Source organism: Malaclemys terrapin, chromosome 5, assembly GCF_027887155.1.
Source record: "Malaclemys terrapin pileata isolate rMalTer1 chromosome 5, rMalTer1.hap1, whole genome shotgun sequence".
Taxonomy (NCBI): domain Eukaryota; kingdom Metazoa; phylum Chordata; order Testudines; family Emydidae; genus Malaclemys; species Malaclemys terrapin.
In genome coordinates, this window is record NC_071509.1 from 35,887,696 (window position 1) to 35,903,258 (window position 15,563).

Sequence of the window (15,563 nt, forward strand, 5' to 3'; positions counted from 1 at the left end):
GGCAACGAACAGAACTCAGTGATCTCTTTCACCTATTAGTCTAACACAAACACTGAGTTTTTACACCAGGTTTAAACTGGGCCCAGCCCCTCTTTTCCAACAAGGGGCCCATCTTCCCTCAACTAATTCAACTACCTCTCCCAGGCTTACCTGGCTGGAGCTCAACATTGTGGCTCTGGCTTCAAAACTCCCTGGTGTCAGGGTATTGCCTGCAAGAGTCTTTCTCACTCTACAATTTCCTGAGCTTCCCCAAAACCCCCATTCTCTTTTGGCTTTTTATATGGACCTCAGTCCTTCATCATGCCCCTCAAGGCTGCTAACACAGTGCAGATGGGCTGGAGCAGTTCCCTTTTAGGGTATGTCTACACAGCCGCTGGAGCAGTTCCCTTTTAGGGTATGTCTACACAGCCACTGGGAAAGAGTCTTGCAGACCTCGTTGACAGACACATGCTAGCAGGACTTGGGGTAGCATACTAACTAGCTGTGTAGACATTGGTTTGACACGTGGGCTGGAGCTCGGGCTCTGAAGTCCACCCCTGTCCCTAGGCTTCAGTGCCAGAGCTCTGGCCTAAACTGGAATGTATGTAGTGCTATTTTTAGCGAACTAGCTTGAGCCCTGCTAACACAAGTCTGTTGTTCTGGGATGTCAGACTTGCTCCCAGCAGCTGTGTAGATACTCTTAAAGGCCCAGTTTACCCTGTGACAGAGAGTTACAGACCTTCTGCTCAAAGTATCATTCTTGTGCCCTAAATGCAGGGTGGAATAAGTGTTTTCCCAAGCCCCAGACTGCCTTCCTGAAACCACTTCCTCAATGACCAGCTCCTCTTCCTTAAGCTATTGTTTCTGGAACAGCAAAATACTGGTCCAGGAGGGGTCACCCTCCTAAAATCTGAAAAGGCTGGTATAGCCTATTACAAGAATCATTCTGTGTTTGACAGCCAGAATAACGTATCTTGAATAAAAACCAACTGTTAAAAAGTTAGGCATCTACCTGGTTGAACACTGACCATGTGTTTGAATCTTGAATAAGTCTAATAACTTTCTCAATACCAGAGCTGGTGTTTTACACTTAGTAAACCAAAGGAGGATATATGCATAGTTCACAGGACACAAGGGTCTTCCTATTTTAAGCTATTCTAATATGTATTTTTCTACAAGTGGGGGATCAATTAAAATTATTTTGTATGTAAATTAAAGCGCAGTTCTAATAGGAAAAGTGACTATAAAATGGCATTATGAGTTTCCAGGTTTATTTATTCCATTTCAAGTGTTTTCAGCTTTCACAAATAAAAAGGTATTTTTAATAGTCAGCTCCGTCTGGGATCTGAGAATAAATCTGGGTACTTTGCTCCAAGTGCATCATCATGAGTAATAAGGGTAATTAGGCTTTTGGTTACACCTATACAGCTCCCTGAACTTCAAATTATGTCTTACTCACCCCCGTGCCACCCCAGTGCCTCCAGAGGGTGGCATGAGTTTAACAACTTAGAATTTAGTAAATAATTCTGTTGATAATGTATAAAATCCAGCTCACACCTTGTCAGCTGTGTTGTCTCTGCAGCTAACTGGAGTGAAAAGCAACAATAACTTGTTTTGTCACCAAACTATTTTTGTCAGTAGATATGACCTGCATACACATAGGAAGCAGATCTCTTGGGTAAGATGCTGCTTCACTTAGTCACTTTTCCAAGTGAAGGTGCTCTTTAAGAGTGAGTAGGTCTGTAAAGCAAAAATTAATTGCAATATTTGATGTTGCCTGGTCAGTACCCAGATTCCTTACAAACCCAGTCCTGTATAGTGGCTCTTGGTCTAACTTGAGTCAATTGTTTGTATAGTTCATGAATCTTTTATATCGTACGAAGCATCTTCATACCTGTCCTACTTTCTAGACTTCGGGATACAATTACCAGGAGCAGTCTCACATCTTTAAATCTCTGTAAGAATGAGAACCACACCAGCAATGGCCAAAATGCTAATGATCACTGTAGCTTCTCTTTAATTGGAAACACTGAACACTGATAAGAATGAAAATGACTCCTTTGTTCTGAAAGGGATTCTTACTGGTTTCCCAATGAGACTGTTTTTTATCTGATTCTCCTTCACTTCTCTTCTTAGACAGATCAATAGGCAGATGAAACAGATAGAAAGATGAACAGATAGATGAATAGACAGATAACAGTACCATATCCCTATCAGAACCCTTTTGTTAGACTTCTGATACCACAAAATATGTTTTGGAAAATTCTTATTAGAGAGATTACTGAATGATAAGGTGCCCAGCAATTTGTCAGAGTGGAACAAACAGCTCCACCACATTCACAGGAACATATGAGCTACTCTTGTTTAATGCTGATGAGACATTTCCTAGAATATGATGAGCATGAAACAATTTGAAGTTTAGTACTGCTGGTTACTGCCGTGCTGGAAAGAGCTGATTGAGATCATTAAATTGCAGGTAGGCAGTGCCTCCAGAGTGTAAGGTAGGAATGTGAGTGTGTGGTGATGACAGTAGACTTTGCTCAATACCTACGTCTATATATATTGTAGGTTTCAGTGGATACCTGGTTGATCCCTTCTCTCTATTGTCTGGGAAGAAAGAAGTGGTAAGTAAAAGCCACTCAGACAAACTCTCCTTTTTTAAAAACTTTACCTTAGTTTGCAAGTCAGAATCTCCACAGAATTCTTTTGCAGCTCACATGAGATAGCAACAACTAGAGCTCATAAAGGGAAGTGGAATTGCACAATGCAGTATAATTCAGTTCTTAATTTTTTCAGCTTTTATTCTTTAATTTGTACTCATAATATTTTAAAACAGAGGATAGAAATGTATACATTGTGGCATAATAAATATTTTTTAGAAAGTAACTATATTTTTTATTGTCAAATCCTAAAAAGGAACTAAAAGTTATTTTAATAGTGGTAAAGAGTAAGAATTAACTCAGCCATCTATAGCCTGGGGAAAGTATTGTCTTAACCTTTTATTTGGTGAGATTTTAAAATACAGCACAGTGAAGAGTAGTATCCAATAGTGGGGAAAAAAGTCTGGAATGTAATCAATAAAACATTATTTAAAGATTTCCCTTTACATTTCACTTTGTTAGTATAAATAATAGTGCAATGTCTATGTGCAGCACTGTTGCAGTATCAGGCGATTTGTCAAGGATACATTGTCTTATGCTAATTCAGTTTGATACACTGAGGTAAAAGGAGTACATTAGTCTAATATAGTTAGCTGAACTAATGTGACGGGAAACAGAAGTCCATGGATATCAGAGGAACTTTTATTAGCGGCTCTTCTATTAGATCAACAAGCCTTTTAATATCATTACTTTTTCCTTTCTTGAGATTCTTTACTATGTGCTTCAGGTTAAGTACTGGTAGGTGCCTGTTTTATTTTCATTGTTTATTATTAAGAATTTTTTTCCTTTCAATTTTTAAGAATTGTAACTTGTTTTATTTAGGTTTCTTTCTGCCAGGTAGTTCATTGAAGTCTTTTATACAATAGTTGCTGTGGTTATGGCCATTATAGAGCAGTATCTTTAGAACTGTTTGTTCATGAGTTGATGGGTTATTACTGGGGATTTGCTTTATTTTTGCACTGGCTTAGAAATTCATTTTATTTATTATTCCATGTTATCTATGGTTTAGTTTTGACATGCTTTAGATTCTATTTTCTGAGGCAACCAGGGTTGCCCAAGGGCTCAATAGAAATGAAAATATATATAATTATTTAGCATCCATCCACTGTATTTTCCCATCTATGACGAGATGTTTAGAGGTTTTACATCGTGACTAGATTCTGATCTCTTTATTCATGCCACTAGTCCCACTGAAGTCACTGTTGCTAAAGCAAAGAAGAAACTTGTTCCTAGTGAGTTTGAGTCATTGTTTGCATGTATTTAAATTATTACCTGTTCTATCATGCTTGTGGGAATGGGGCACAATGTAACGAGTCTTGGACCAGATCCACAGCTAATATAAATGGGTATAGCTCCAATGAACTTAATGGAGCTACACCAATTTACACTGTCTGACAATCTGGCCCCCTCTTGCCTTTACAAGTCTTAAGTTTTATCTTTAGTTATACATTTTAAAGAAATATTCAATATTTATTCGAAGTGTACGCTGACAAGGGTTAAGAGTTAGCAATAAATATCAGACTAGCTGTAAAAAATGCCATTTTTAAAACAAAAAATCTCTACATCATGGTGAATTACTATAAAGTATTGTGTATATGTAGAAATGTAAAAAAAGAGGAAACTTAGAAGAAAGTCTGAATAGCCCGCAAGAAACGGATTTTCCGTATCTTGCCTTGGAAACAGTATGAAAAATCTGGAAAGAATTTGCATGTATGATAGTCTAGCTGTTCATTGTTTTTAGTAATAATTGCATATGAAGGTAGCGGTACTTTCTCCACAGAAAAAAAAACCTTCCCCCTCCCCCCCAACCAGCATTTCATCTCAATTTTACTTCATCCAGTTCCCCTGTAATTTTTATTTCTCTAAACCTTACTGCTTCCCAGTACTTGTTTCAAGTACAACTTGCCCTTTCACTGAACTGTCATGGATGGAAAGGTACAAACAATGCTTTGTAGACACATGGCAATTGGTAGTTTATATCTCCGTATGTTAAGTACAGCAAAATAAATAGACTTGCAACTGCTTTTACTGTAGAATTGAAAACTACTGAAAGTTTAGCTCTAAAACACAGAAAATGTGGAAGTGGTTTAATGAGACACTTGGGAGTATAATACAGGATAAATCCATGGTGCCTAGTGCTGCTCAAGTTATTCACCAGAAAGTTGAATTTTTGTGATTGTGGCGCTGTAAGTTTCCATGCAAACTGTGGGCTCACCTTTTGCTGGCATATGTCAATGGGACACTCGTATTTCAATGTTGGTTTAAAATATTCCACTTTTTGTCCTGATGCTCTATATTCTTTAAGGAAGGGACTTTGCCTTCGTTTATATTTGGAAAGCAATTAGTACACAGTGGGCACGACCAGAAGCAAGAGTTACAACTATAGGATCACATGCTTATGACTTGTGAGGATATATCGCAAGATTCACTGAGACAGATTGGATCACAGCTTGCATGAGCATTAGATTTCATACCTTGGAAATAATACTTTCATATGGTGTGCAAAGAATCTTTTGATCTGTTACTTTAAAAAAGAAATCGTTTCCGTTTCAGTGCTTGCATCATTGTAGGTGGGAGCCTCTCAAAGTAGCATTGAAAATCATGCCTAAAGTAAATTATTATGTTAAGGACTGTGGAGCTGATTCTCCATTCCCTTACACTATTTATAGGCATTTATATCTGTGCAAAACATATATAAACTGCGACTATTTTGATGTGGTAATGGAGGTGTTCACTGACTTTACACAGGTGTAAATAATGTAAGGGGCAAGGAAGTGGACTGTGAGGCCCTGTGACATTAGGTTTCAGTTTTTCTGCAGTGTCCACTTTTTCTTTGAAATATTGTTTCCAAAGTTTCAGTGCTTACCCTTGGGGAAGACAGTAGACTCGGAAGTGAATATTGAAGTGATAATATTTACATTCTGCATCAGAATGAGAAAAGACCTTTATTAAATCAACTTGTGGGTAGTTGTGGGCCAGAATTCTGTTAATCAACCTGTCTGGTGGCTGAAAGTTACCTGCTCAGATGCTCACTGTTTCACTTAGCTAGGGGTTGGGGATGGGGGAAGTGGACATCTTTTGGTGACACTTAAGAAGTCCAACCTCTACATGGTTCTACTTTCAGAGACCCTTGATAACATCAGGCAGTCAGAGTTGGCTGCTACTGTGATATCCTCCCTGGAAACAGAGCTGCTGAGGGTAGTTACTTCTAGGAATTAGGGTATTCAGGTTATATTCCCCATCTTGGACATTGATCAGACATCAAATTTAATAATTGTATGTATTTATTTAACTATATAGCACTTCTCCTCTGCCACCTTCTCCCTCCTTCACTCCCCCACCCCAACTTGCTCAGAGTGCTTCAGGATAATGAAATAATAATATAAAAAAGCAATAATAAAAATAAATGACCTACCTGTGGAACTCCAGACACCTTAGTGTTATGAGGCATCCTCATTATGAAAATGTGTTCTGCCAAATTCTTGAGTTTAGAAGATTTCTTATATACTGGGATGAAAGAGGCTTTTTCACCAGGTGGAGTTTTCAAGCCCTCATGCCTCTGGAAATCACACCAGTCTCATTTTCATGCTGCCTCAGTAATAGGGGAGGCTGAATACTTGAGTTCCACCTTGAATTTGGATATAGCAAAACAGTTTTAAATGTATTTTGTAGGTGATAGGACTTGTGGTGGGTGGTGAAAATAAGCGGCCAGTGCAATCCTAAACCTGGATTTAGACACTTTTTTAATGTTTGCATTTAAATTTTAGAGGGCTGCTACTGCTAAGCAATTTTGTTGCAAGCCGTTTTAATGCTGAAGTTAACATATACTAATGCAACTTGTCTAGCAGGACTGGGTTGTTCTGACATGCATGGGACGAGAATGGCTTCAGGCAAATGGAAACACACTGTTGAAGCTGTGTCTACACTACTGTTAAAACTTGACTAATAACAATTGTGTAAAGGCACAGTTGTTGCTATCAGGATATTACCATAATTTTCCTGACCAGTGTGGAAGGAGGAGAATGTTTTCCTTATGAGTGTCATGATGCTGTGCTATAGAAGGTGGTGATTGTCTGTGACTTTCTCCCTCAGCCATGGTTGAACACAAATAGTCATTGAAGGAGGGACTGGAACTGGACTCTCCTCCCTCCCACATGAATGCCCTAGCTACTGGGCTATCAAGACATTCTCACTCTCTCTCTGGCCCAATGACCATTTAATTATTTATATAAAGTGGAATAGCTTCAACAGGAGCAATTGCGTGACACCTACCCCTTATCCCTATGGTTAGTGTACTCCTCAGGGAGACAGGGGAACTGGGTTTAAGTTCCTGCTCCAGATCAGGCAGAGTCCAGACTTGAACATGGTTCTCCTGCATCCTCGATGAGTACTTTAACAACTGGGATATTGGATAGAAGTGGGGAAGGAGCACCACCTCTTCCTCCTTTTATGATCTGGTCTGACCTGGTCCTGATCTGGCCCTACAGGCAAGATAGGCAGGGGAACACTTAGTTTCAGACTGCAGCCAGGGCTTATATATGAGCTAGGTGCTGGGCATCAGGGCAGAGGTGCCTTTACATGTGTTCACCAGCAAAAATTTAGGCACCCAGAGAACTTTACTGGCAGAAATTTAGACAGCTAAAGAATTTAGGCACCTACAGGGGGCAACTCCGCAGGGGGTGTGAGGATCTGATTTCTGGATTTAGGCAACTAAATCCCTTTGTATATCTATTCCTGAGTTGTGTAACTGCTCAGACCAGGTCTATACAATACAGAACTTAAAATTCCAGTTACCTCCACAGCTTTGTCCATGTTACTAATCTCTTTAGTGTTACCACTGTGGAAGTTTCTCCGACACCACAGTTGGAGCTGAATTGGTGGTAGCAGCCAAGTAATATTTTAGCAAATATTTCCTACACACATAGCCTTTAGGGAACAACTTTCTGGAATATCCTTACTTTGTAAAGGGCCTGTTCAAAGGAAAGGCTCAAATGTTAGCAATATTTAGCCATGTTTTTTGCTAGAAGGGCTCTACCATGGTTCTTTTCTTATAACCATGCTATAATTGTAACTGTCCAGTGCTTAATTTGTGTCAGGGCTTACCAGGGTTGAGCCCTAGCACCTCTGGGCTTGGCAGTTCATAGCTCAGGCACCTCTGGGCTTGCTGCATCAGTTAGTAATGAAAAAAATTGTTGAGTCCCGGCACCTAATTGCTTGAGCCCCGGCACCTCTTTCATTACGCATGGTGGTAACTATCTATATGGAAGTTTATAACACTGAAGTTTTATCTACATGCAGTAATTTAGCCTTTGTCAGCAACAGATATGGCTGAACCAATGCTAAAAACAGTTAAACTGAAAGTGTAGACAAGACCCAACCCCGATCAGCACCCAGAGTATAGGAATGTGCCTGAATGGCACAAATGGGCCCTATGATTTGGCTTCTGAATTAAGTATCAGAGTTAAGTAGTCATCCTGCAGCAAAAAAACTTCACGACCAGACTCCAAAGAGAAACTGCTGAACTCCAGTTCGTTTGCAAATTTGACACCATCAGCTCAGGATTAAACAAAGACTGTGAATGGCTATCCAACTACAAAAGCAGTTTCTCCTCCCTTGGTGTTCACACCTCAACTGCTAGAAGAGGGCCTCATCCTCCCTGATTGAACTAACCTCGTTATCTCTAGACTGATTCTTGCCTGTATATTTATACCTGCCTCTGGAAATTTCCACCATATGTGTCTGACGAAGTGGGTATTCACCCACGAAAGCTTATGCTCCAATACGTCTGTTAGTTTATAAGGTGCCACAGAACTCTTTGTTGCTTCTGAATTAAGAAACCCTGGAAAGATTAATGGAAATGGAGAAAGCAGGGTTGTAATTCTCATATATTCAGTCAACAATAAAAATAGCAGGTCCCTCTTCAGATCCATACACTGGAATACTATTTCAGGATTACAATTATACAGTTAAGCACCAGAAAATAGAAAAAAAGTTAAAGCAGTAATTTAAGTTGTTTTCTACCGGAGGCAAAATGAATGAAGAATTAAAACAACCTGTATACTTAAAGTTTTGAAAGCGTGACGTTCTTTGCTTCAGTAGCAGCCAAAACAAAACACATTTACAAACAGAGAGAGGAAATCATTTTGTTTGCTTCTTTTTCACCCCAAGCCGCTAGTCAAATTTCGGGGTCTTGGGGCTGTTCCAGTTGGACGTAGAAATCGATGGAGTCTGGTATTCTTGTTGTGCAATCTTGTTTATTTACAAGGAATGTACAAAGTCCTCCTTCTCTGATTGCAGGAGGAACCAAGAACAAAAGAAGTTCCTTAGCGTACTGCTCCAAGCCTCTTTAGCCAACAAACCTGACGTTTTCTCTCTAGCTTTTCCCAGGTCACACTGTGCTCACAGGCTATTGCTTGGCTTTCTTGCTTTTTGCCTCTGCTTCTCTTTCTCTGTTCTTTTGTGTTCTCAGTTTCTATGTGTTGTGCCTTCCCTCACCCCCTGACCCTTTTGCATACACACACCTGGTTACAATACCCCGTGGAATCCCCCGGTCCACACAGTGCTAGTTTCTGGGCAGACTTTATTGGGCCTTGTTTTAGGTGTGGCCCCTTAAATGTCTCTACAATGCTCTTAAATGAAGGGTATGTTCACACATCAGTTTGAATGAGGTTTTAACTGAGCCCATAACAAGAATTCACCCAGTTCATAACACTCCTCAGCTCCATTTTACTCATTGTCCCAATGAGGCCTAAAATGGTGATACCCAATAACCCATCCCAAACAGAAAGAAAATTACAAATGATACAAGTGTAGCTATTTACATAACCTTGGGATAGACCCTAGACAGGACTGTCCCAAATAAATGAAGTGGATAGAGGATGCAGTTGGGTCCCAGAACTAAACCCAAGCTTAACTATTTACAGGGTCTTTCTGTCAGAGTAGTTTCACTTCACCAACATAAAATAATTTTATTCCCACCCAAATCTGTTTGGGGGCTTTTTTCTCCTTGGATTTCCTTTCAGTGTGCTCCTGAGGTGTCTGTTGTTTCTGTGGAACTGCTGGCTGTGACAGTCCCTGCCCATTCTGTCTGGGTGTGGGACTCATTACTGTCACAACATTCCCAGCCTCGGCATCCACAGTTACATTCTCCAATTTGGAGAGCAACCCTGCTGAAATCCTATCTCCTCATACTGCCTTTGATGGTCCTTCTGGATAATTTTGGGTTTAGTCCTGGGACCCAACTGTTTCCTGTATAACACTTTGCTTATTTGGGACAGTACTGTATATAGTCCATCCCAAGGTTTGTCCAACTTAGGGGTCCTACTTTTCTTTCTTCTAGGAATATGGAACCAGACCAGGTCCTTGCTTCTAAAAGATTCTCTATATGCCATGATGTCACAGAGGCTTTTCATTTTATCAGAGGCTATCCTCAAATTTTCCCCAGCAAAAGTGTTAGCTTTTTCAGTTTGGGGTTCCATTCCCTTTGTTCCTTTTCAGGAATTTCATACTAGAGGTTTTCTGGAGTCGATAGTCATGCTCAAACCTGGGGAACACTTTGTACTCTCATTGCTGTTTTATATGCCATCAAAATGAATGGAATATGCTGGGCTCAGTCCCTTTGGTGGTGCTCTACAAATGTAGCCAGCTGAACCTCCAAAGTCCTATTGACCTCTCCACCATCCCATCAGATTGTGAGTGTGCTTTTGTGGATGCCTAGAATCTCACAAACCTGTTGAAAACCTTTGGATTCCAAGTTTCTCCCTTGCTCTGTAACTCACTCGGGATCCCAAATCTTGTGAATACCAAGACCTCTGCTACTATCACAGCCTCTTGATTTCTTATTGGATATACCTCCGGTCATTTTTTGAAATTATCTATAGCTACCAGCAAATATTGATTGCCAGACTCTGCCTCAGGCAACAGCATAAGAGCATCAATGGCAATGCTCTGCACTGGTGCCTCCCACAAGATCCTGCTGCAAAGGGGCTCTCCCAGTTTTAGGGGGACCCTTCTTTGTAAAGCAAGCATCACATTTCCTGCACTGACCTTTTATGTCCTGCCTTTCTTTTACCCAATAGAAATTTTCTTTTAGCTTGGCTAAGGTTTTGCAAATCCAAAATGTGCAGCACTATTAAGATCATGTTAGATGTTATATCTGGTACAAACAGCTGTGTCCATCACCTGCTGTTTTCTCCCACCTTCTAGACAATATTTCGTCTTTAAATTCCCTGTGACCAGGAAACTTTAATTGTGGTACTGTGGGAGGAGACCATATTTCAGGGTGTCTGTGTTTGATAGTTGATTTTCTAATTACACACTATCATAAGATCAGAATCCTCTCTCTGGGAAGCTTTTAGTTTGTTCTGGGTTCCATTCCTGCAACCCTATCCCCATTATTCCAGAGGATAAACCGGGAACACTGGGCACTTCTGCAAATTAGAGAAAGAGAGGCAGACCTGTTCCATTGAGCAACTAATTCCTTGCTCTCCCACTTGGGGCAGTGTTTTCAAATTAGCCTCCCAACAAGTCTGTCTGGACAAGGCAGGAACATTACTATGCCTATGGCCACATCTGCATGTTATTGTGAAATGTTAGCACTGCAGTTTTTCCAACCACCTGACAAGCTGTCCCTTAGAATTCCTGGATCTAAAGAGCTATTGCGGGGAAGCATTGGTTGGTCCTGACCATCAACTTCCTCCCATACAAACAGGGAGGAAAACATTTTGTAGATTTAACCACTGCTGGAGTTCTTCTCTGGTGAACTTAGATTTTTGCTATAATAAGTTACCATCCGCTCAAGTCCATTGTGTTCTTGTGTCAATATTTTCCTCAAATCATAAGCACTAGTATCTGTGTCCAATATAAAGGGGGTTTTGAAAAATGGATAGGCCAAGCAAGGCACCATCACAAGAGGCTTTTCACCTCTGAAAATGCTACATCACACTTTGCTGACCATTGAAATGGTTTCCTTTTCTGACCCAATCTATGCAGTGGTTTTGCAATAGTTGGAAACCCACAAATGAACTTTCTGTAATAGGAGCAGTTCTCTAGAAAGTTCTACGCATCTGTTACTGTCTGGGGAGTTGGGTAGCCTTTTTAGTATGTCTGGTCTAATAACCATTATGTCTGAGTCTGTGTCAACTATCCCTATCCACAACACAGATCCTAATATGCACTCGATAGCCAAACTCCTTTTACTGTTGTTTAGATCTGGGCTATTAAACTAAAACTCTGGGTCAGATCTTTGTACCTCCATAAGCTTTGCTCCTTCAACTTGGTGTCACCTGTTTCCCAGTCCAGGAGAGAGGCTTTCACTAGACACTTTAGACACTTTGTCTTGACCTGCCTTAAATTTATAATAATCCTTCTTTCTGGGCCAATTTTGTCACAGTGCCAGAATTTAACTGACCTATTTTTGCATTAATGGCAAATTCCCCTTTTTATAAACCATGTTTATCATTTGTTCTAATCATTCAATATTGTCATGTACCAGATTTAAATTCCCTCTTTCATCTTACATATTGGGTACAGAGCTGTACTTACAGGGCTCATGACAATCAGTTTCCATCTTCCTCACTAGCAGCTGCTTTCTCTTCTGGTGCACTACTGAAAGAAAAGCTTCAAGTTTAACGGGAAAATTTCACAGCCTCTTGGAGGGTCTTTGGTCTCCTTTTGCTGATCTTGATTGGCAAGTCCAAGTCCAGCTGAACATCTATAAATTGGTCCAATGCCAGTGTATTCTGGAAGGTCTCTGTAGTGTCTGGTATGCCAAGAACACAAGTCTTCCACACGTACCCTGCCAGTTCAGGTGAGGGTTCTTTCCCTCTTCTTCCAGCTCCTAGCTGTGCCTTGGCCAGCTCAGATGATGGCTAGAGCCAAACAACAGGTCAAAGTTCTGGGTAAGTTCTGCAGCACAATCAGAGCTGGGCCCCCCAAGCTTGCTGCTAGTAACCCTCCTTTCTATCCTTCCTCCCAGCCATTCAACTATAAGGTTGAACTGGGCCAAAAAAGCTCCCCAGGAGTTTTTTTTTATCAAAGATTTTGCCTTATTTGAGCTGGGACAGCCTGACCTCTCCCCCTAGGCCTCTGTAGGTTACAAAGGGGGTAGAAAACTGTTGTAAATGTCCAATCTTAACGAAGTGTGCTAGGTAGCTCAATTCCTCTCCACACTGCTGCCTTCCACTGGTCTGTGACCCTTTGATTTCCTTCCAGAGGTGAATTTTTAGCTCCATAAGTCCTTGCTGCAGCTTATCTTGGTTGGCAAATTGAAGCTTGGCTAAAGCTTGCTTAGCCTCCACTATTTCACAGAAGAACTGCTGATCTATGCCAGTCAGATTGCTGGTCACCTCATCACTATTCCAGCATGGACGTGTCCAGACCAATCTGTCCGGACACTTTGTAGTTGTTGCTCCCACAGAGCAAGTCATCTCTGAGCCCTTTCTGGCAAACCTCCAGGTGCTGCTTCAATTCCATTTGTGAAGCTTCCAGCTCCTATTTCAGGTCTTGTTTTAAGTTCAGCTGGCCACTTCTGATTTCTGCAAGCAGCCCCATTATTTGTTCCATATTGCAGGGCCGTCCATAGGGTTTATGGGGCCCTATGCAGTATTATTAAACTGGTGCCCATAAGCCCGACAGCTGCCTGGGTTCGCATGTGTATTTTAGATAAGGGTAGTCTTTTGAAGGATTTATTTAGAAAACTATATGTCTGAAGATCGACACATTTAAGGCTAAAGATGAATACCCAGATTGTGCATCTAAAAATCTATGCAAGGATTTTTTAACAATGTGATTTTATAATCTTCAGCAACAACACTAATGAAATATTTTTAAAGCAAATTTTAAACTAAGGTCCTGTAGACTAACATGTTCTGAGTAAATATTACAGTCATGCACAACTGTTTTTGTCAATAAATTCAGAAACTGACAGTATATACCTGGGAGTTGGGAAATGCCTGTTAAATGGCTTCATCACCACTTGAATGGCTCTTTAACAGTTTCAATGTTGTGCTAATAGGTCTGGCAGGCTGGAGGCTTTTTCACTTTTAAGTACTAGATCCCCTCCGGAGGAAGACTCCCCAGGCTGCAGCAGCCAGCTGTGGTGGGAGCCTGCGGGAAGGGTCAGAACAGGGATAGGAAGAGGCGGAAGGTGGACACTAAGACCCGGGGTGCCCCAAATTTTCAGGTGCCCTATGCAGTCTCATATGCTGTGTATGCCTAAGGACGGCCCTTCCATCTTGGTTCAGCAGAAATACCAGTTCACACTCTTTCTCCTTGAAAACTGGATCCCAAGGCTGACACCAGCGTTGCCCCTTTTTGAGCCAATTGGCTAGTCAAATTTTGGGACCCTGGGGATTTTCCAGTTGGAAGTAGAAATTGATGGAGTCTGATAGTACATTACTTGTAAATAAACAAGATTGGGTAAAAGAGACTAAGTCCTGTTTCTCCAAACACAGGAGGAACCAAGAACAAAAGGGGCAGTTTTTTAGATTACAGTCTCATGCCTCTTTAGCCAACAGATGCAAAAGCTCTCTCTCTAGTTTTACCCAGGGTCACACCGTACTCACAGACTACTGCTTGGCTTTCTTGCTTTTTCCCTCTGTCTCTCTCTGTTCTCGTGTGTTCTCAGTTTCTGTATGTTCTACCTTCCCTCACTCTCTCATACCTCCCCAGTCACAATACCCAGTGGAACCCCTTGCCCCCATGGTGTTAGTTTCTGGGCAAACTCTGTTAGACCTTGTTTTAGGTGTGACTCCTTAACTGTTTCTTACAACCTCTTAAATGACAGGCATGTTCACACGTCAGCTTGAACAAGGTTTTAATTCAAATCATAACAAGCTTTTATGCAGCTCATAACAGTATAGCTTGTATTGGCCTAAGTTTCACAAGTAAAGCTACAATATGGTTTCACAAATAAAATGCATTAATTCAATAAGGTTAATAAAGAACAGAGTTCAAGGATGAGTTGTTTTCTCTCTGTTGTTTTTAGAGGTAATCCTTTCTCTTGTCATACACCGAAGAGTGTTTTCATCAGACTCTAACATTAATCAATGTATTTTTTTAATGTCAGATCATGGCTCCTTGGCCTGAGTTGGAAAACTCTCAAACCAATAACTATACTGAAGACTCCTCCAAGCAAGACAAGGCCATGTCTGAAAAAGGTGGAGAAAATCACAAAGGTAAATATCTGCTCCTGTATAATTTACATGGCTATAAAAACCTTACAGTTATGCTACAGGGAAAGATGGCAAGTAATCAATTTGGTTTATTTGTGTTTTATTTCAACAGACCATGTGGGTTCACTTCGAAGTAAAGGTGGACTTCAGCCTGCACATTCCAACATTGCCTTGATAGATGAGCCAGGGCAAGAAGAAGACCCTTGGAGTATGCCAGTGCTTCAGGACACTGGGGTCAAGTGGTCAGGTACAACCTGTCAATACACAACTTATTTACATGTCTTTATTTCTTCTCATCTTCTGTGCTCTTTATCTTAGCCATTTCTTCTCAAATGTTAGTTTCTGGAGAAATGAATTTAAAATCCTCCTCTTAGGCACACAGGTTTTAAAATGTTTGTGTTAACCACTCTGCTTCAGTTTCCCCATTGGTAAAACGGGGCTATAATATTTCCTCAGATCCTGTGGGTGATGAGATTATAATACCATTTACCCACCATTTTAAAGCACTGTGAGAGCTGTGGATGAAAGCTGTCAAGCAGTATGTTAATATCAGCCTTTCATTAACCCCACTTTATGTGGTAAAAACCTAAAAGTGAACAGTAAAAAAAAAGGATGAATTTCAAACTTCACTGAATCTTTAAAGTATATGAAAAGCTTTTATGTGCAGTGATGCTGTAGTTAAAATTTTATTAACAAAAGCATTCCTTTGGGTTTATCATCCACAGAGCTCACAACACTATCCTTGACTCCA

At 40.6% G+C, this 15,563-nt stretch overlaps 1 protein-coding gene across 2 annotated transcripts in view; it reads left to right on the forward strand.

Moving 5' to 3' along the window:
* The first annotated feature begins 2,550 nt into the window (after window positions 1–2,550).
* The window catches only part of SLC34A2 (solute carrier family 34 member 2), a 34,426-nt gene continuing 21,413 nt past the window's right edge, over window positions 2,551–15,563 (forward strand). The window contains exons 1-3 of one of the 2 annotated variants that reach the window (XM_054031167.1): window positions 2,551–2,603; window positions 14,707–14,815; window positions 14,925–15,059. In XM_054031167.1, the coding sequence (XP_053887142.1) occupies window positions 14,710–14,815; window positions 14,925–15,059 (241 nt within the window). In that variant the 5' untranslated portion in view covers window positions 2,551–2,603; window positions 14,707–14,709. Of the gene's footprint in view, window positions 2,604–3,288; window positions 3,378–14,706; window positions 14,816–14,924; window positions 15,060–15,563 lie in introns of those variants that run through there. The other variant, XM_054031168.1, reaches the window with a different exon arrangement.